Raw genomic sequence first — 20849 nt, forward strand, 5'->3', positions numbered from 1 at the left:
GGCTGACGTGGTCGGGCCGGCTTGGAGACCCGCTCTGGACTGTGCTCTGACGGATTCGGGAGTGAGGCGCGGTTGCGCGAGCCGGGGTGATGCCTCTGGAACTGGAGCTGTGCCCCGGGCGCTGGGTAGGCGGGAAGCACCCATGCTTCATCATTGCCGAGATCGGCCAGAATCACCAGGGCGACCTGGACGTGGCCAAGCGCATGATCCGCATGGCCAAGGTGAGGGGCCGCGCTGGCAGGGAGGGCGGCGGGGAGGGCGTGGCCGGCCTCCCCCGGGGTCCGCGCGCCGCCGGTTCGCTTTCCTCCCTCATCCTCCGCGCCTTCCCCCGGACTTTTCCGCATCTCCTCCGTCCCACTCCAGCCGCACACACTGGGCCCAGATCTTACCCCGGGGTCGGGGGGGGGGGGGCAGACATCAGGATCTAGGCGACCAAGCCCCCTTCTTCCCTCGTGGAGTGACTGTCGGCCAGCCCCGGAACGGACTGTCGTCCGCCGGTCCCCGAGTCGCGAGTTTACGTCCTGGGTATTGAACGAGCTGGGTGAGCTTCAGTTTCCTCGTGTCCTGGCTTCAGAGCACTGTGTTGAGTATCGAGTGAGGTAACAGCCCAGTGGAGCTCTCGAGTGTGTGGAACGGGGCACACGACTCCATGAAGGTCGACGCTTGTGAGAGATCAGATGTTTGTGAGTAGTCATGCTCCTGAGGCTCGGTAACTTTCCACTCATCTTCAGGACCACTTGGACACCTCCCCCCACCCCCCTCCGGCCATGGGGCTTGCATTTAGGGCCTGGGTGCTGTTCCTGAGCTTCTGTCCTCAAGGCTAGCAATCTCTCACTTTGAGCCACAGCTCCACTTCCAGTTTTTAGGTTGGCTAATTGGAGATAAGAAGCTCATGGACTTTCCTGCCCAGACCGCCTTCAAACTGCAGTCCTCAGATCTCAGCCTCCTGAGTGGCTAGGATCCCTTTGTACCCCATCACTTCATTGTGATTATTGTGAATCCCCTTTGAAGAGATAAACTGTCACTATGCGTAAGGTTGAGTCCTTAGTTTAGTATAGTTCTGGTCACCTTTCCTTTCATCAGTAGTGTTCACCTGATTTCAGATCTTTAGATTTCAGATGATTAGTTTTCATTCTTCTTTCAGGATTCTTTTTTTTTTTTTTTTTTTTTCCCAGTCCTGGGCTTTAGCTCAGGGGCTGAGCACTGTCCTTGGATTTTTCTCAAGGCTAGAACTCTACCACTTGAGCCTCAGCACCACTTCCGGCTTTTTCTATATATGTGGTACCAAGGAATCGAACCCGGGTCTTCCTGCATGCTAGGCAAGCACTCTACCACTAGGCTAAACTCCCGGCCCCTCAGGAATTTTTTTTTAATAGACACCTAACCAATAAATTGTAAAAACTATCCATTTCTAACAATTAAATTGCCAACAATTTGGGTTAAGTGCTGTAGTTCATGTAACCCACGCATTGTATAATTTTTTTTTTTTGAAACAACTCAAGGCAGGAGGTGCTGATTTCATTCTCAAGGCACTGAGAGGTGACTTGCCCGAGTACACAGCTGGTCAATAATGGGCTTTAAGAAATCTTTGCAGGACTGGGATGTTGCCTAGTGGTAGAATGTTTGTGTAGCATGCACAAATGGATTTTATTCTTTAGTACCACATACACAGAAAAAGGTGGAAGTGGTGCTGTGGCTCAAGTGGTACACTATTAGCCTTGAGAGAGCTCAAGGATAGTGCCCAGGCTTTGAGTTCAAGCCTCAGAACTGGCAAAAAAAAAAAGAAAAGAAAGAAAAAGAAATCTTTGCTTTGACCACTGGAATGTAGCCCTTATATCCTAAGGTCTCTCTCTCTCTCTCTCTCTCTCTCTCTCTCTCTCTCTCTCTCTCTCTCTCTCTCTCTCTCTCTCTCTCTCTTTTCTTCCTTCCTTCCTTTCCTTTCTTCCTTCCTTCCTTTCTTTCCTTTCCTTTCCTTTCATTTCCTGTCCTTTCCTTTCCCTTCCCTTCCCTTCTCCTTCCTTCCTTCCTTCTTTCCTTCCTTCCTTCCTTCCTTCGTTCTTTCTTTCTTGCCAGTTGTAGGGACTGAACTCAGGGCTTGAGCACAGTCTTTGGGCTTTCTCAAGGCTAGAGCTCTATCATCTGAGCCACAGCACCTCTCCTGGCATTTTTCTATGTATATGGTACCCAGCAGTCAAACCAGGATCTTCATGCATGCTAGGTAAATACTCCTACCACTAGGCTAAACTCCCTGCCCTTATTGTAAGGTTTTCTAGGGGGAAATTCCTGCTTTTAATGTAAAGGAGCAGTCTGTTTTGTCAAGGTGTGACTCTTTGCTGCATGCTGAGGTTGTAAAACACCTGGAGATAGGGAAGCCATGGAAACACAAAAGTTAGTTTCTTTAGTCTTAGGTGGTGGTGGGAAAGTAGTAGGCTTCAGGCTATATTATAGTACAGAGTCATAGACAGAGTCAGTACACATTAACTAGGGAATAAATCTTTTGACAGGTGACTTTTTCTTCTTTCAGCTTCAGCATTGTTTGCTGTACTGTGAGTGTTGTATGTGTGTGTATGTGTGTGTGTGTGAATATGCTGGTACTGGAGTTTGAACTCACAGCCCTCACTTTCTTACTCAGCTTTCTTTTTTTTTTTTTTTTTTTTGCCAGTCCTGGGGCTTGAACTCAGGGCCTGAGTCCTGAGCTTTCTCAAGGCTAGAGCTCTACCACTTGAGCTAAAGCACTACTTCCAGCTTTTTCTATGTATGTGGTACCGATCAAACCCGGGTCTTTATGTATGCTAGGCAAGCACTCTACCACTAGGCCAAACACTTGGCCCCTCTCACTCAGCTTTCTTGATTGAGCTGGCACTCTATCACTGGGGGTGTGTCTCCAGTCTAGAATTAGGTTGCTTATTTTAGAGATATTATATTGAGCACTTTTCTGCCTAGGCAGGATTTGAACCATGATCCTCCAAGTCTCAGCCTCCTGAGTAGCTAGGATTACAAATGGGAACTACTGGTGCTCAACTGAAGTAGTAGAATTTCCTAAAATCCTTATATTTCAGGATTTAAAAAATTTTATTTGACTTTGCTGCCATTTGTAGTGCCATTTGAAGTGACATTTGCTAGTTACTTAATGTGGATTATGTTCCATCTGACTTGCTCATGTGAATATTTACAATAGTAAAAGTAGAGTTTGTTTGTTTTTGGCCATGGGACTTGGACTGAAGGCCTGGGAGCTGTCCCTGATCTTTTGTGCTCAAAAGTAGCTTTCTACCACTTTGTTTTTTTGTTTGTTTGTTTGTTTTGCCTATCTTGGGGTTTGAACTCAGGGCTCGAGCACTATCCTTGAGCATTCTCAAGGCTAGGACTCTACCACTTGAGCCACACTCCCGGTCTGCGCGCTACCACTTTGAACCATAGCTCTGCTTCTGGTTTTCTGGTGGTTAATTGAAGATGAGTCTCATGGACTTTCCTGTCCAGGTTGGATTTGAACTGCAGTTCTCAGATCTCATCCTCCTGAGTAGCTAGGATTACAGGAGTGAGCCACCCGTGCCTGACTTAGAGTGTATTTGTTGTTGTTGGTGGTGGTGGTGGTGATGGTGATGGTTTTTTGCTATTATTGTGTTAAAAGTGAGTAAAAGGGGGCCAGGAACGTAGCCTAATGGGAGAGTGCTCGCCTAGCATGCACAAAGCCTTGGGTTCAATTCTTTGGTACCATATACTTAGAAAAAGACGAAAGTGGTGCTGTGGCTCAAGTGGCAGGGCACTAGCCTTAAGCAAAAAAGTGTCCAAGGACAGTGCCTAGGCCCTGAGTTCAAGCCCCAGACTGGCCAAAAAAAAAAAATGAATAAAAGGCTAGAAGTGTGGCTTAAGTGGTTTGGTTGAATTCAGCTCCAGCACACACACACACACACACACACACACACACACACACACACACACACACACACACACACACACACACACACACACACAGAGAAAAGTCTACACCCTTTATTTTCATGTATCTGTAGAGGTTCCTCAGAGCAGTTTTAAAATCGGGCTAAACTGGCACCAGTGGCTCATGCTTGTAATCCTAGCTGCTCGGGAGTCTGAGATCTGAGCATCACAGTTCACAGTCAGCTCAGGCAGGAAAGTCTGTAAGACTTTTTTCCCTGCCAGTCCTGGGGCTCAGCCTCCTGAGTAGCTAGGATTATAGGCATGAGCCACTACGCCCAGCTTCTTGTTTTAGCTGATTTCTGAGGATTTGATTCCAAGCCAGCCTGGGCACTAAAGTTCTTGAGACTCTTATCTCCAATTAACCATCAGAAAACCAGAAGTGGTGCTGTGGCTCAAGTGGTAGAGTGCTAGCCTTGAGCTGCAGAGCTCAGGGACAGGGTTCTGGTCCAGAGTTCAAGCCCCATGACTAACAGGGAGGGAGAGGGGAATCTCCCATCTCCAAACATTTTTTTTTTTTTCCATTCCAGACTTTCCTTCCATCTCTTTTTCTTTGCGGGTTCTTAAGATCAGTCTGTCCACCTCGTCTTCAGATGTACTGCTGTAATCTTGCTGCCCTGCAGTTTCCGCTCTGAGAATCCCCTGGTCACTGAAGGGCACCCTGCTGTGTTGCAGGAGTGTGGGGCTGATTGTGCCAAGTTCCAGAAGAGCGAGCTGGAATTCAAGTTTAACCGGAAGGCTCTACAGAGGCCCTACACTTCGAAACACTCCTGGGGCAAGACATACGGGGAGCACAAACGGCACCTGGAATTCAGCCATGACCAGTACAAGGAGCTGCAGCAGTATGCGCAGGACGTGGGCATCTTCTTCACTGCCTCTGGCATGGATGAGGTGAGTCCTCTGCCATTCCTTTGCCACTTTCACAAGCAGTGGGCAGTGGGTAGCTTTTGTCTTAGAGCCAGCTGAAGCCCCTTGCTTGCTTCTTTGCTCAGCTAAGTGGGAAGCCAACAGGTGCCAGGCCAGTGATGTTTGTGAGAAAGTAATGTGGTTTTAAAAAACAAAGTTGGGGCCCGGGAGTTTGGCCTAGCGGTTAAAGTGCTTGACTAGCATGCACAAAGACCCGGGTTCGATTCCTCGGTATCCCACATACACAACCAAGCCGGAAGTGGCAGAGACGAGACACAACCAAACCGGAAAAGTGGCAGAGACAAGACTGCGACGGCGACAGAGAGCGAAAAGAAGCGAGCTGAGCTGAAGTGAACAGAGCCCAACCGAGTGGTGGCCGGAGCGAGCGGGGCCAGAGCGAGAAGGGGCCGGAGCGAGCAGAGCCAGGAGCAAGCGAGAGCTGGCCGGGCCGGAGCGAGCGGGGCCAGAGCAAGCCAGGGCCGGAGCGAGCGGGGCCAAGAGCAAGCTGGAGCGAGCCTGGCGGAAGCAAGCGGGGCCGGAGCGAGCGGGGCCTGAGCTAGAAAGGGGGCCTAGCCGGGCCGGAGCGAGCAGGGCCGGAGCGAGCGGGGCCAGAAAGAGAAAGGGGCCAAAAAAAAAAAAACCAAAGTTGTTGGGGGTTCAATTCCTCGGTACCACATATGTAGAAAAAAGCCGGAAGTGGTGCTGAGGCTCAAGTGGTAGAGCTCTAGCCTTGAGAAAGTCCAAGGACAGGGTTCATGCCCTGAGCTCAAGCCCAGGACTGGCAAAAAAAAAAAAAAAAAGTTGTCGCTGAGCACACAGTGGCTCACACCTGTAATCCTAGCTACTCAGGAGGCTGAGATCTGAGGATTCCGGTTTAAAGCCAAACTGGGCACTAAAGACTGTGAGACTTATTTCTAATTATCCACTAGAAAACTGGAAGTGGCACTGTGGCTCAAGGGATAGGGCAGTAACCTTGAAGAGTTCAGGGACAATGCCTAGGCCCAGAAGTAGGACAGTATCCTTGGGCTGAAGAGCTCAGGGCCAGTACCCAGGCATAGAGTTCAAGTCCCACGACCAACCGGGGAAAAAAGAAAAAAAGTTGACAGTGGAGCTGTGGCTCAAGTAGTTAGAACATCAGTCTTGAGTAAAAAAAGTTAAGAGACAATGTTGAAGACTTGAGTTCAAGCCCCAGTACTAGCACAAAACAAAGAAAAACTCCACAAAAACAAAGTTGTCTTTGAGATGTAGAGACAGTCTCAGTGGACCCTTCACTGTCCCTCAAACTTGGGGATCAAGCTCTCCCAGGGGAAAGGGATCTAGATCGGGAGCCAGGGCACCTTGCTGATGAGGTCCAATGGGCTTGGATGGGATGGCATTGACCTCATCCAGAAGGGAGTGGCTCTCAGGTGGTCAATGGGTGTCCTGACTGGGCCAGGCTGACATCCTGGAAGAGTCCAGCTCGTGCCAGGAGTCAGGGCCCTTCTGTAGTGTGACTTGTCTCCCAGCATACTCTCAGCTTCTCTTTTTTTCTGAATGGCAACAGTTTTACTTGGAGAAATCATGTAATAGTACAGAAAGTTTAGAACATAAGAAAGGGAGGGAAAACTGACCCGTGATAATTATCTATCATCTCTTTTGATTAGTGTCCTCCTAAAGTCATCTATGTGTATATATACGTGTGTGTGTGTGTGTGTGTGTGTGTTTACTTATTTTGGTGGGCTTTGGGGTTTGAACTCAGATTGGGGACTGGGCACTGTCCCTGAGCTCTTCAGCTCAAGGCTACCGCCCTACCCATGAGCCAAGTCCTACTTCCCATTTATTGGAGGTTAATTGGAGATGAGTCTCAGGTGTTTTTGTGCCCAGGCTGGCTTTGAACCTCAATCCTCAGATCTCAGCCTTCTGAGTAACTAGGATTACAGGTGTGAGCCACCAGGCTCGGCTTCACTTTGGGTTTTCTAGTGCTTAATTGGAGGTAAGAGTCTCATGTTCTTTAGTTTCTTCAGTGCCAGGCTGGCTTTGAACCTCCATCCTCAGATCTCAGCCTCCTGAGTAGCTAGGATTACAAGCATGAGCCTCCACAACTGGCTGGCCAGTTTCTTTTTAGAACAGCTTTATTGAGACATAAATCACTCATTTAAAATGGTAATTTTTATGGATACCATTGAATTTTATCTGTAATCTTAGCTCCTCAGGAGACTGAGATATGGAGGGTTGTATTTGAAGCCAGCCTGAGCAGAAAAGTCTACTAGACTCTTTATCCCCAAAATAGCCAGCAAAAAAGTGCTTGGAGCCAGGTATCAATGACTCACATCTGTAATCCCACCCATTCAGAAGGCTGAGATCTAAGGATTATGGCTCAGAGCCAGCCTGGACAGATAATCCAACAGACTCATTTTCAGGAAGCCAGCAAAAAGGTCAGAACTGGAGGTATGGCGTAAGTAGAAGAATGCCAGTCTTGAACACACCAAAAGCTTAGTGAGAATGTAAAGCCCTGAGTTCAACCCCCAATATCTACATTAAAAAAATAAATAAATAAAATAAGAGAGATTCAGGAGCGTGGCCTGGTGGTAGAGTGCTTGCCTAGCGTGCATAGAGCCTTGGTACCACATACACAGAAAAAGCTGGTGCTATGGTTTAAGTGGTAGAGTGCTAGCCTTGAGGAAAGCCCAAGGACAAGGCTCAGGCCCTGAGTTCAAGCTCCAGGACTAGCAGAAAGAAAAAAAAGAAAAGGGTGGGAGGAGAGAGGGAGGGAGGGAAGAAAGGAGAGAGAAAGAGTCTGTCTCTGAGAAAGGGAGGGAGGGAGGGAAGGAGAGAGAAAGAGAAAGAAAGCAAGTTGTGCTGGTGGCTAGTCAGGAGGCTGAGATCTGAGGATCATGATTTGAAGCCAGCCAAGAAAGTCTATGAGACTCTTATTTCCAGTAAACCACCAAACAAACTAGGAGTTGAGCTGTGGCCCAAGTGGCAGAGGGTTAACCTTGAGCATAAGAAACACAGGGTGGGGGCCGGGAGTTTGGCCTAGTGGTAGAGTGCTTGCCTAGCATGCATGAAGACCCGGGTTCGATTCCTCGGTACCACATACATAGAAAAAAGCCAGAAATGGTGCTGAGGCTCAAGTGGTAGAGCTCTAGCCTTGAGAAAGTCCAAGGACAGTGCTCAGGCCCTGAGCTCAAGCCCAGGACTGGCAAAAAAAAAAAAAGAAAGAAACACAGGGTCAGGACGCAGGCCCTGGTGCTCTGTATGCGTGCACATGCATGCGCACATGGACACACACACACACACACACACACACACACAGCCCTGCCCTCAAACAATTTAGAAACAAAAACCTTCTTTGGGCCTCTCCAGTAGGAGAGTCTCTATCTTCCTTTCACAGCTTTCTTACCACTTTTAAGTAAACTTACTCTGTTTACCTTAAAAAATTTAAAAAAAAAAGAGGCATGAACTGCTTGGCATACAACATATGATGCCCCTCTGGGATGGTAGGCCTAGTGCTGTGTGTATGTAGAGCTTTCTCACTGTTCTGATGGAGAGCAGGCAAGAATGTGGTGCAGGTTAGAGGGAAAGGGGAGTGTGCTTGGCCAGGGGTATCATGGGGGAGTCTTGCAGTGACATTATTTCTTGTAGCTGCATACAAATCTATAGTTACCTGAAAATAAAAACACTACCCCCCCTCCCAGAAATTTGTTGAATTTTTAATCATTAAATAGGAATAGATATAAACCTTATTTTTTTCCATTTCGTGGAATTCATTTTGATAAGTATTATCAGATGCACATAGATATTATACCTTTGCATTTCTCTCCTAAGAATATCAACCTTTGGTTTCAGTGTGTGAATAGAGTCCTATATAATTTTATGATGTCCTAAGTATTTTAGATCTAACTTTCTCATATGAGAAAACAGGAGCCATTTGGTCTCTGAGCTTGGCTTACCTCCCTTAACATGGTTTGTGTTAGATCCATCCATTTCCCTGCAAATGACAGAATCTGTTCTTTCTGGTGGCTGTGTAAAATTCCATTTGAATTTGCTTATCTTTTGTGGGGCATCTGGACAAGACTTTTTATGTTTGTTTTTGCTTGAACTCAAGGCCTGGACACTTTTTGCTCAAGGCTAGCACTCTGCCATGTGAGCCACTTCCTGCTTTTTCTATGTATGTGGTACTGACAAGGAATTGAAACCAGGGCTTCATGCATGCTAGGCAAGCCCTCTACCACTAGGCTACACTCCCAATCCTCTCCCTCCTCCCCCCTTTTTTTTTTGGCTGGTCCTGGAGCTTGTTCTTAGGGCCTGGCCATTGTCCTTTAGCACTTTTGCCCAAGGCTAGCACTCTACCACTTGAGCCCAGTACCACTTCCTGCTTTTTCTGTGTGCATGCTAGGCAAGCACTGTACCACAAGGCCACATTCCCAGTCTCCAAACCATCTTTTTAAAAAAAATATTTCCGATGGGGCCGGGAGTTTGGCCTAGTGGTTAAAGTGCTTGCCTAGCATGCATGAAGACCCGGGTTCGATTCCTTGGTACCACATACATAGAAAAAAGTCAGATGTGGTGCTGAGGCTCAAGTGGTAGAGCTCTAGCCTTGAGAAAGTCCAAGGACAGTGCTCAGGCCCTGAGCTCAAGCCCAGGACTGGCAAAAAAAAAAAAATATTTCCGAGCCAGGTGCTATGGCTCACACGTGTCATCCTAGCTGCTCTGTAGCCTTCCACAGAGGGAAAGCAGATACTGTAACGGGTCTGTGTGTGTGTGTGTGTGACTTAAAATAAACGCAAACCAACTAAGATTAAATACACCGAACATCTTTCAATAAACACAACCCTTTAGAAAAACATTCATTGACACTGGCTGCTGAGCTGCCCTTTCCTGTCCTGCAGCCGTTGGAGATGTTGGCCTTGGGCTGCTCTCTTGTTCCGTGTTGGCTGAGCAGGTAGGGCTGGGTATTTACCCAGGCGGACTTCCTCATAGACAGCAGGCATATGCTGTTCTTGTAGTTCTTTGTGGGCTAAGGGAAGGTGTGGCCAGATTTTATTAAGGCCAAGAAAACTTCCAGGGCAGAAAAGGGAGAGTTCTGTGGAAGAAGCAAGTAGAAGGCATGACCTTAGTGTGACCTTAGCATATGTGAACTTAGCAAGCATTATCTTAGCAGTACCCTAGAGGACACTTTTAGCTTACAGCAGTGACCACCACAGCATAGCTGACCTCCTGCCAGCCCCTGCCTCTGCAGTGCCCCTCTCTCCCTACCTGCTCTCCCCTCCCACTCTTTGTGCCAGTCCTGGGACTTGAACTTAGGGTCTGGACTCTGACCCTGAGCTTCTTTTGCTCAAAACTAGCCCTCTGCCATTGAAGCCACCGATCTACTTGTAGCTTTTTTGGTAGTTTAATGGTGATTGGAGTCACCCAGACTGTCCTGCTAGAGCTGCCTTTGAACCATGACTCTCAGATGTCAGTCTCTTGAATAGCTAGGATATAAGGTGTGAGCTACCAGTTCCAGGCTCCTCTCTTTCCTGCCCACCCAGCATGTGACACAGCGCCTTCTGACAGACTTTTATGCTGCAGTTTGACCTACCTGGGGGTCCTTTCTTCTCAGCTCATCACCGTGAGCCTCTTCCCTGCCTCCTGCAGGATCTACAGCTGAGAGGAGAGAATATGCTTTGTTTTGTTAGTTTTTGGTGCCAATTCTGGGCCTTGAAATCAGAGCCTCACACTCTTGCTTGCTCTGTGTGTGTGTGTGTGTGTGTGTTTGTGTGTGTGTGTGCGCGCGCATGTGCGCGCGCGTGCGGGCGCATGCCTAACCCGCTTGGTTTTGAACGCAAGGCCTGGCGGCTGTTCCTTATCTCTTTCCTTCAAAGCTGTCATTCTTTTTTTCTTTTTTTGGCCTCAGGGCCTGAACTCTGGGCCTAGCACTGTCCCTCAGCTCTTGGGCTCAAGGATAGCCTCGAGCACTTGAGCCGCATTTGAGCCACAGCACCACTTCCGGTTTTCTGGTGATTAATTGGGGATAAGAATTTCTTGGACTTTGGTGCCCCAGCTGGCTTCAAACCAATCTCAGATCTCAGCCTCCTGAGTAGCTAGAATTACAGGTGCCTGGCTCAAGGCTATCCTCTTAACATTCCCATTTCCACTTCTGGCTTGGAAGTAGAGGTACATTTTAGAGGTAAGAATGGTTTCATTGTAGGTAAGTATCTTTTGGATTTGTTTGCCAGTCTGACTTCAAAACTCTGTTTCTCAGATCTCAGCCTCCTAAGTAACAGACAAGAGCCACTGGTGCCCAGCATCAGGGAACTTTTGAAACACCTCGCTCTCAATCCCAATACTTGTCAGGCTGCGGCAAGAACATTGCAAGTTGAAGGCTGGCATGCACTATATCTTGTGACCCTGTCTGAAAACCAAGAATGGCCCCGTGTCCTCCTTTTTCCTTTCTCTCACCCCCTAGACCAGTATTTTCTGAGTTTGTCAGTATACAACAGGGAGAAGGAATTCTGTGCCTACACAGGGTCAACTGTAATTTGTTTATTGAATTAGAGTTTAAAGTATTCATCAGGGCCGGATGCAGTGACTCACATCCGTAATCCTAGCTTCTTAGGAGGCTGAGACCTGAAGATTGCAGTTCAAAGCCAGCCAGGGCACTTAAGTCCATGAGACTTTTTTTTTTTTTGCCATTCCTGGGGCTTGAACTCAAGTCCTGAGCACTGTCCTTGGACTTTCTCAAGGCTGGAGCTCTACCACTTGAGCCACAGCACCATTTCTGGCTTTTTCTATATATGTGGTACTGAGGAATGGAACTCGGGTTTCATGCATGCTAGGCAAGCACTCTACCACTAGGCCAAACTCTCAGCCCCAAGTCTGTAAGACTTTTACCTCCAATTAACCACTAGAAAACCAGAAGTGGCACCTGACTCAAGGGGTAGGGCTATAGCCTTGAGCTGAAGAGCTCAGGGACAGCGCCCAGGCCCAGAGTACAAGCCTCAAGACCGACCCCCCAAATTAGTTCATTAGCCCTGTGCCAGTGGCTCATGCCTGTAATCCTAGTTACTCAGGAAGCTGAGAACTAAGGACTGTGGTTCGAGGCCAGCTCAGATAGGAAAGTCTATATCTCCAATTAACCAGCAAAGTGCCCAAAGTGGAGCTGTAGCTCAAGTAGTAGAGCATCATCCTTGAGCAGAAAAGCTCAGGAACAATGCCCAGGCCCTGTCCAAGCTCCAGGACCAGCACAAAGCTCTTCACATAAATTTGGCAAACATTAAGTCAAACAGGTTGTCTACTATAGCCTCTAAAGATCCATGATAATGAGGCACTCTTCCCAAACCTGCCTGTTTAGAGAGCCCTCTTCTGGGCACTGAACCCAACTGGGTGCCCAAGGAGTGGCCCTACACATGGCTAAGTCACTTTCAGAGGCGAAAGAAGGAAGTCCTAAGACCTTGCTGATGGAGCAGGTATCTGACAGCAAGGAGAGCAGGCTGAGGAAGCCAAGAAGCCCACAGAGAGAAAGGGACCACCAGTTCTGGCTCAGCCTGTGTGCTATGGAAAGACTGTTGCCGCATTAACTGAAGTTGCCACCCTTTCCAGGAATCCAAACTGGCAGTTTTCCTTTTTTTTTTTTGTGAGTCACGGGGCTTGAACTAGCCTGGGTGCTGTCCCTGAGCTCTTCAGCTCAAGGCTACCGCCCTATCCTTGAGCCAAGCCCCATTTCCCGTTTTCTAGAGGTTAGTTGGAGATAAGAGTCTCAGGTCCTTTTGTGCCCAGGCTGGCTTTGAACCTTGATCCTCAGATCTCAGCCTCCTAAGTAGCTAGGATTACAGGCATGAGCCAAGGTGCTCGGCTTAAACTGGCAGTTTTCTAAGCGGCCAGTAGGTGGTAGTAGTGGTAGTAGTTCCCCTCCCTTCCCAGCAGGATTTTTCCTCCAACCCCCACTTTTTTGTCACTTGAAAATAGAATTTCATGAAAGTTGCCCATCTCTATAGGTAAACTTTTTTCTTTCTCTTTTGGGGTTTGAACTCAGGGACTGGGTGCTGTCCTTGAGCTCTTTGACTCAAGGCTAGCGCTCTATCACTTTGAGCCACAGCTCTACTTCAGGTTTTCTGGTGGTTAATTGGAAAGTAAACTTTTTTTTTTTTTTTGGTCATGGAGCTCCTGAGAGGCTGAGATCTGAAGACTTTCCTGCCTGGGCTGGCTTTGCGCTGTGGTTCTCAGATCTCAGCCTCCTGAGTAGCTAGGGTTATAGGCATAACCCACAGGCACTCAGCCATAAGTTTTTGTGATAGTTTTTGTTTTTAAATTATGAGTTATTTAATTTTTTTGTTTTGTTTATTTGGTACCAGGGAATTAAACCCAGGGCCTCAGGTATGCTAGACAAGCACTCTGCCACAAAGCCACATTCCCAGCCCTACTGTGGTATTTTAGATATGAATATGTTGTGTTCTGCAGTTTTGTGGAGCCCATCAAGGGTGGTAGTAGATGTGAGGTGGTCAGGCCTAGCAGTGCATGCTGGGAGGTGATGAAAGAACATGCCTTTCAAGTTCCACAATGGTGAGAAGAAACTTCCTCATTCATTTTTGTAGATGGCAGTTGAGTTTCTGCATGAACTGAATGTTCCATTCTTCAAAGTTGGATCTGGAGACACAAACAACTTTCCATATCTAGAGAAGACAGCCAAGAAAGGTAAGTGTCTTAACTGGGCATGGTGGCATACTCCTGTAATTATAGGAATCTTCCCAAGTTCGAGGCCAGTCTTGGCAAATTTAGCAAGACCGTGTCTCAGAAACAAAATATGAGCTGGAAATTCCAGCTACTCAAGAGGCAGAGATAGGGTGGATCGTGGTTCAAGGCCAGCCTAAGCACAAAGTTCATGAGACTCCATTTCAAACAATAACAGCATCAGTTGCCACAGGTATATAAGCTATATGAGCTCTATAAACTACATAACCTATATAATCTATAGGATCTATAGGTATATGGTCTTGGTCAGGCCAGCCTGGGAATAACTGAAACTTTATCCCTAAAATAACTAAAGCAGAATGGGTTGGGACATGGCTCAAGGAATAGAGCACTTACTTAGTTTGCAATCCCTAGGGACACATCCCTAGGTACAAAGTAAGTGTTTCATGTTTGTTGTAAAATCCGAACAAATCGAAACACACATTTTTACCTCCATGTGAGCAGTCTATTTGAGGTAGCTCTCATGAGGAGAATTTCAGAAGCCTTTTTTGGACAGCACATACTTCTACTCTTTGGCTTTGAGGCAGTGCTGGGGATGGAACCTGGGTCCTTTTGCATGCTGGATGGGCATGGTACCATTGAGTCACATTCCCAGCCCCTGAAGGTATATTCTATCTACCATCTGTACATGGTGTTTGTGAGGTAGTTTTATGGTGGGAATGGTCTCTGCTAACCTCCTAACAACCCAGAGCCTCTTACAATGCTTTCTGCTCCATCCGTAATTGATGCATGTGATACCTCTTCATCAGAAATGTTCTGGATATTGGAACACTTGTGTATGTATGTGTATCCATACATACATATGTGTGCATGTATACCAATACTGGGGCTTGAACTCAGGGCATGGGAATTACCCCTTAGCTTTTTTTTCCTGCCTGGACACTGTCCTTGGACATTTTTTGCTCAAGACTAGCACTTTGTCACTTGAGTCACACCATTTCTGCCTTTTTCTGTATATGTGATACTGAGGAATCAAACCCAGGGCTTTGTGCATGCTAAGCAAGCACTCTACCACTAGGCCACACTCCCGGCCTCCCACCCACCTCCCCCACCTAAGCTTTTTGACTCAAGTTTGGTGCTCTGCCAGTTGAGCCACAGTTCTACTTCTGGCTTTTTGGTAGTTAATTGGAAGTAGAGGCTCACGGATTCTCCTGCCCAGGCTAGCTTCTACCTTTGGTCCTCAGATCTTAGCTTCTGAATAAATGAGAGCTTCTGGCACCAAGCTTCACTTTGGATTATTGAGCTGGCACAATCTGTAGCATAGCATATAGCCTGTCAGTCCCCGAGATGCTTGCCTCTTAGGAATGTGGAACTTTGGAGAATGGTGTTGGGGTGGCGGGGACTCACATTGCCCACAGCCTGGGGCAGGAAGGCTCTCCATTCACCTGTCCCCCACCACATTGGCACAGCCTAGTAAAAGATGTGCATGGTTAAGCTAGAAACTGACACCAACAGCTAGGATGTGTTTGAAGGAGACTGTGACCCCTGAACTAAGTGCGTTTTCTCAGGTCGTCCGATGGTGATCTCCAGCGGGATGCAGTCGATGGACACCATGAAGCAAGTCTATCAGATTGTAAAGCCCCTGAACCCCAACTTCTGCTTCCTCCAGTGCACCAGCGCATACCCACTGCAGCCTGAGGACACCAACCTGCGCGTCATCTCTGTGAGTGCGAGGCTGGGGGCCACAGTGGCTATGGGAAAGATAGGGCCTATTTTGCTCTGGTTATGAGTGGAACTGAGGCTGGGTAGGCAAGTGCTGCACACCAGCTCTAGCCTTCTCTCCAACCAACATTCTCATCAGCTCTAGCCTCTTTTATAGTGCAATTCTCTGTGGATGGTTTTGTTGTTATGACATTAAAGTGGAACCAACCAGCTGAAAGCATGTGTATTCTAAAGAGGGTGACTGTCACTTAGCTCTTAATACCATTCTCAATAAAAGTGCTTATCTTTACTGGCTTTTTTTTTTTTTTTTTTTTTGTCAGTCCTGGGGCTTGAACTCAGGGCCTGAGCACTGTCCTTGGGGTTTTTCAAGGTTAGAGCTCTACCACTTGAGCCACAGCACCACTTCTAGCTTCTATGTGTGTGGTACTGAGGAATTGAACCCAGGTCCCAGGTCTTTGTGCATGCTAGGCAACTACTCTACCACAAGGCCAAACTCCAAGCTCCTCTTTCTGGGCTTTTTGTCTGCCTATGAGTTCTTTAGAGTTGATGGCTCATATCCTTCTTGGTGTATTCCTTTTTTGTGTGTGGGTTGTGAAGCTTGTACTTAGGGCCTGGGTCTGTTGGGTCTGTTCCTGAGCTTTTCACTCAGGGCTAGTATTTAGTATTCCACCACTTTGAGCCGCATTACCACCCTGGTTTTCTAGTGGTTAATTAGAGATAGGAGTCTCATAGACTTTCTGCCTTAGCTGGCTTGCTGTGTAGCTAGAGTTAACAGGTGTGAGCCACCAGTGCTCATTGTAAAAACACACATGGGGCCAGGAGTGTGGCCTAGGGGTAGAGTACTTGCATAGCATATACAAAGCCCTGGTTTTGATTCCTGGGTACCACATATTCAGAAAAAGCTGGAAATTGTACTGTGGCTCAAGTGGTTAAGTACTAGCCTTGAGAAAGTCCAAGATCAGTACCCAGGCCCTGAGTTCAAGCCCCATATGTGTATAAAAAATACACATATGATCTAGCCTTTTAGCCATTTTCAGTTACACAATTGGTTGGCAGTAAATCCATTTACATTATACAACATCCCCCACCCTTCCAGACTACTGATCACCTGAAAGTGAACCCTGGACCCGCTCACCACCTGCATCCTACTCTCCCTGCCCCAACAGACACCATGTACTTTCTGCCGCTAGGAATCTGACTAGTCTAGGTACCTATAAGGGGAATCTATAGGTACTCTTTATGGTAGGTATTCTATAAGAGGAATCTTAGTTACCATCTTTCCATATTTATTTTTCCATGGGAACCCTTTTCTTTTGGACAGTATTAGGGCTTAAATTTAGGGCCTTGAGTTTTTGTTTTTTATTTTTCTTTTCCAGTCCTGGGGCTTGAACTCAGGGCCTGAGCACTGTCCTTGGACTTTCTCAAGGCTAGAGCGCTACCACTTGAGTGAGCCACAGTGCCACTTCCAACTTTTTCTATGTATGTGGTACTAAAGAGACAAATCTGGGTCTTTGTGCATGCTAGGTAAGCACTCTACCACTAGGCCAAACTCCTGGCATCCCCTTGAGTTCTTAATCAACTTCATTCATTCATAGCTGGCAGTGCACCACTTGAATTGTGTCTCTAGTACAACACTTTTTGGGGGGAGGAGGGCTAGAACTCAGGGCCTGGGCATTGTCCCTGAGCTCTTCAACTCTAGGCTAAAGGCTACCACGCCCACCCCTTGAGCCTCAGTGCCACTTCCCATTTCCTAGTGGTTAATTGGAGATAAGAGTCTCTGGGACTTCAGTGCCCGGGCTGGCTTTGAACCCCGATCCTCAGATCTCAGTCTCCTGAGTAGCTAGGATTACAGGTGTGAGCCACTGTGCTCAGCATTAGCGCAACATTTTTTTTAAAATTTGCTTTATTGTTATGGAGGTGATGTGCTGAGGGATTTCATTGACACGGGTCAGGGAATGACTACATGTCCATTCATGCAGTGTCATCTGTTCCCTCATTCTCTCCCATTTCCTCCTTCCCAGTTCCACCTGTGTTGTATAGTTCACTTTCAAACATGACCAGTGTGCTCCACTGTGATAATACAACATTTTTGTTCATCAGTTGGATATAGAATCTTGTGGACTTGTCTGCTTGGGCTGGCTTCAAGCCGTGATCCTTAGATCTCTGCCTCCTGAGTAGCTAGTATGATAAGCCTAAGCCATTGGTACTCGGTTACATGATTTGGTCTTAATTTTGAAGTCTGGGCTTCTTAATAATTTTGTACCTGGAATTCCAGATATTTTCCCTAATTCTGTTTTGCGGCATGTCATAGACATCCCCTCCCCTTCATCCTCACTCCTGATGGTGGCCACATGTGAGGTACTTTGCCAACCCACCAACTGAGGTTCAGCCGCCTATATCATAGTTTGAATGTCCTGACCTAGGGCTTTGCAACTGCCCTTTTTTGTGTGTGTGCATAATCCTCATCTGAGTCTTTCTGCTGTACTTAAGCTTCTGTTCACTCTCACTGACAAGACCCACCCATCTTAGAATGTTTTTTGTTGCAGTGAATTATTTTGATTCGTTAATTATTCATCATTTCTTTCAATGGATTGTGCTGAGATTGGGCAGGTTGTGTATATAATTAAAGGTATCTGTGTGCAGAGAAGGCTTGGTTTTAACAGCTCAAGCTAATTCAGTGTGACTAGTGCCTTTTGAATGGACTTTGGCTTTCGGTTTTATTTTTATTTATTTTTTGCCGGTCTGGGGGCTTGAACTCAGGGCCTGAGCACTGTCCTTGAGCTTTCTCAAGGATAAAATTCTATCACTTGAGCCACAGCACCATTTCCAGCTTTTTTTTATGTATGTGGCTTTGAGGAATTGAACCTGGGTCTTTGTGCATACTAGGTAAACACTCTACCACTAGTCCAAACTCCCAGGCAGGCTTTCAGTTTTAGTTGTGTTTTTATTTCTGGTAGTCTGTGCAGAGTGAAACATTCATTAAATTCATTTTGTGTGTGTGTGTGTGTGTGTGTGTGTGTGTGTGTGTGTGTGTGTGCTGGTATAGGAGCTTGAACTTAATGCTTCACAATCTCCCTTAGATTTTTGCTCAAGGCTGTCAAGCCACCTGAGCCACAGTGCCACTTCTGGCTTTTTGGTGGTTAACGGGAGATAAAAGTCTCATGGACTTTCCTATGCAGGTTGGCTTTGAACCATGATCCTGAGATCTCTGCCTCCTGAATAGCTAAGATTTAAGGCATGACCACCTGTCTTGAGACAATAGCAGTAACCATTGTTTTGGAGCATTCACAAGTGCACTGTGGTCTCCAGTGGAGGAGCTCAGAGTCCCAGTATCTTACTCATGGTTGCACAGCTAGTGAGAGGCTGAGCTGAGACTCATCGTTTGTCGCCTGAGTTAAACAGCGCAGATGAGTCACCCAAGTGGGTAGGTAACCTTTATCCCTTTTTCTATTTTAAAGGAGTATCAGAAGCTTTTCCCTGATATCCCCATAGGGTATTCTGGGCACGAGACGGGCATAGCAATATCTGTGGCTGCTGTGGCTCTGGGAGCCAAGGTGCTGGAACGTCATATAACTCTGGATAAGACCTGGAAGGGAAGTGACCACTCGGCCTCACTGGAGCCTGGAGAGCTGGCTGAGCTGGTGCGGTCTGTGCGCCTTGTGGAGCGGGCACTAGGTTCCCCAATCAAGCAGCTGCTGCCCTGTGAGATGGCCTGCAACGAGAAGGTGGGTGCTGCCCCACTCTGTTGGGCTCTGTATAGGGGGAGTATACTGGGGAAGGGGGCATAGCACCCCTGCCTGAGAGGAGGAGTCATTGCAGAGGTGATTGCTTGGTCTCTTATGGAGAGGGATGGAGGACTCAAAATATTTAAGGAATTGGACACTAGTAGCTCATATCTGTAATCCCAGCTACTCAAGAGGCTGAGATCTGGAGGACTAAGATTCCAAGCCAGTTCAGGCCAGAAAAGTCTGACAGTCTCCATCTCCATTTAACCAGCAAAAAAAAAAAAAGCAGGACTGGAGGCATAGCTCAAGTGGTGGAGCACCAGCCATGAGCAAGAAAGCTGAGATTGTGAGGCCCTGAATTCAAAATCCAAGTGCTACTGAATGAACATTGAAGCAGCAGCAGCAGCAGCAGCAGCGCCACTGCCAATTCATGTTGCTTCACTGCCTTCATCTGCTTGTCCTGCGACCTAGACCAGAGTTGCTCTCAGTAACTTGCTTCCTCTGTAACTCTATTTTCCAAACAAAATGGCCCTTTTAGAAGGTCCCTCCAGAGCTGTGGACCAGGAATGGCATCCCCTGACTGTTGGCCACCTTAGCCAACTCACCTGTCTTTTCTCCATGTTTACAGTGAAATTTTCCAAGTAATCCTGTATTGAGTGCATGCTGTTCCAGGATTATGTGTTGTCACTAGTCTGCATAGTCATCTGACAAGCTACAGGCACTGATACTTGCCATTTGACAAGGCATTTACCCCAGCTAACAGGGATCGAACCTGGCTCTCTTTGGCTACGTCTCCTGAGCTCACACTTCCTGGACAATCCCCTCCTCCAGGACGGTGTCTTTACCTCGTATTGGCTGAGGCCTTGTGTGTATAAGGTGCTGTGCTGAATATAGGAACTAATGTCCCTCTGTCTATAGTGGTTGTCATGGTTTCTGTAGAAACTGAGCAAAGAGCTTGGGTGTGAAGCAGTCTGGAGGAGCTACCCTGCGGCTATGAGTCTGACTGTCTCCTTCTTGTCCACAGCTGGGCAAGTCTGTGGTGGCCAAGGTGAAAATCCCAGAAGGTACCATTCTAACCCTGGACATGCTCACGGTGAAGGTGGGCGAGCCCAAAGGCTATCCTCCTGAGGACATCTTTAATCTAGTGGGTAAGAAGGTTCTGGTCACTATTGAAGAAGATGATACCATCCTGGAAGAATCAGTAGAAAATCATGGCAAGAAAATCAAGTCTTAAAATAAAGTGTAGTTCTCCTAATTTTCAGTTACCTTGCTGCTACTGTCCAGTGTGTTGGGTGAGATAGGCAGGAGAGGCATTCTCTGGAGACATGCTGTTGTATTGTACACACACACACATACACACACGCACACACACACACACACACACACACACACACACACACACCCCATTTCTGGCCAGGCCCTGGGTCCAGCCCACTGGGAAGAAAAAGGATAAACAACACAATTTCTGTTTGAAGTTGTCTGGCCCAGAGGAACAAGCTCAAAGCAAATCCAGGTCCTGTATCCTGTGGCCCACAGGGACAAGAGCTGGCTGCATGCATGCTTGTCTCTGAGCTCTCTCTCTACAGTCAGCTGCGTTGCCTCTCTTCTTTCACCACTCCTCCCTGCCCTGGCCTCTGGAACACTCGGTGGTGGTCATTGATATTAGAGAAGGGACTGGTCACAGCATTGTGTGGCCCAAAGAAAGCACTCTTGTCCCTGAGGAGAAGGGAACAAGCACTCCCCTGCCTCTCAGCATGTTCTCTGGGCCTCTGTGCTGGCACTTGCGGAACCCTGGACACTGTAGTAAATGGCCTTGTGCCTTGCTTGTGGGACCTCCCGCAGCTGGGCAGGCTGGCAGCATACTACAGCCTGGTGAGAAAGCCTGGCATCTGTGTATGAGGTGTGTGTAGT

The 20849-nt window shown here is 47.4% G+C and overlaps 1 protein-coding gene across 3 annotated transcripts; it reads left to right on the forward strand.

Annotated features, from left to right (window-relative positions):
- Positions 1–15: 15 nt before the first annotated feature.
- Positions 16–20204, forward strand: Nans (N-acetylneuraminate synthase). 3 transcript variants are annotated; one of them, XM_090329151.1, is made up of 7 exons: positions 16–221; positions 4609–4824; positions 13395–13494; positions 15060–15214; positions 18672–18938; positions 19021–19022; positions 19937–20160. In XM_090329151.1, exons 1-7 carry the CDS (start codon positions 90–92, stop codon positions 20064–20066), a joined length of 1002 nt encoding a protein of 333 aa, XP_090185277.1. In that variant the 5' UTR covers positions 16–89; the 3' UTR covers positions 20067–20160. The 3 variants fall into 3 exon arrangements, with proteins under 3 accessions (XP_090185277.1, XP_090185275.1, XP_090185276.1); XM_090329149.1 differs by lacking the exon at positions 19021–19022 and having other exon boundaries at positions 18–221; positions 19963–20204; XM_090329150.1 differs by lacking the exons at positions 16–221; positions 19021–19022 and adding an exon at positions 520–683 and having other exon boundaries at positions 19963–20204.
- Positions 20205–20849: the final 645 nt, after the last annotated feature.

The sequence above is a fragment of the Megascapheus bottae genome, chromosome 3 (genome assembly GCF_031878675.1).
Source record: "Megascapheus bottae isolate mThoBot1 chromosome 3, mThoBot2.hap1, whole genome shotgun sequence".
Lineage (NCBI taxonomy): Eukaryota > Metazoa > Chordata > Mammalia > Rodentia > Geomyidae > Megascapheus > Megascapheus bottae.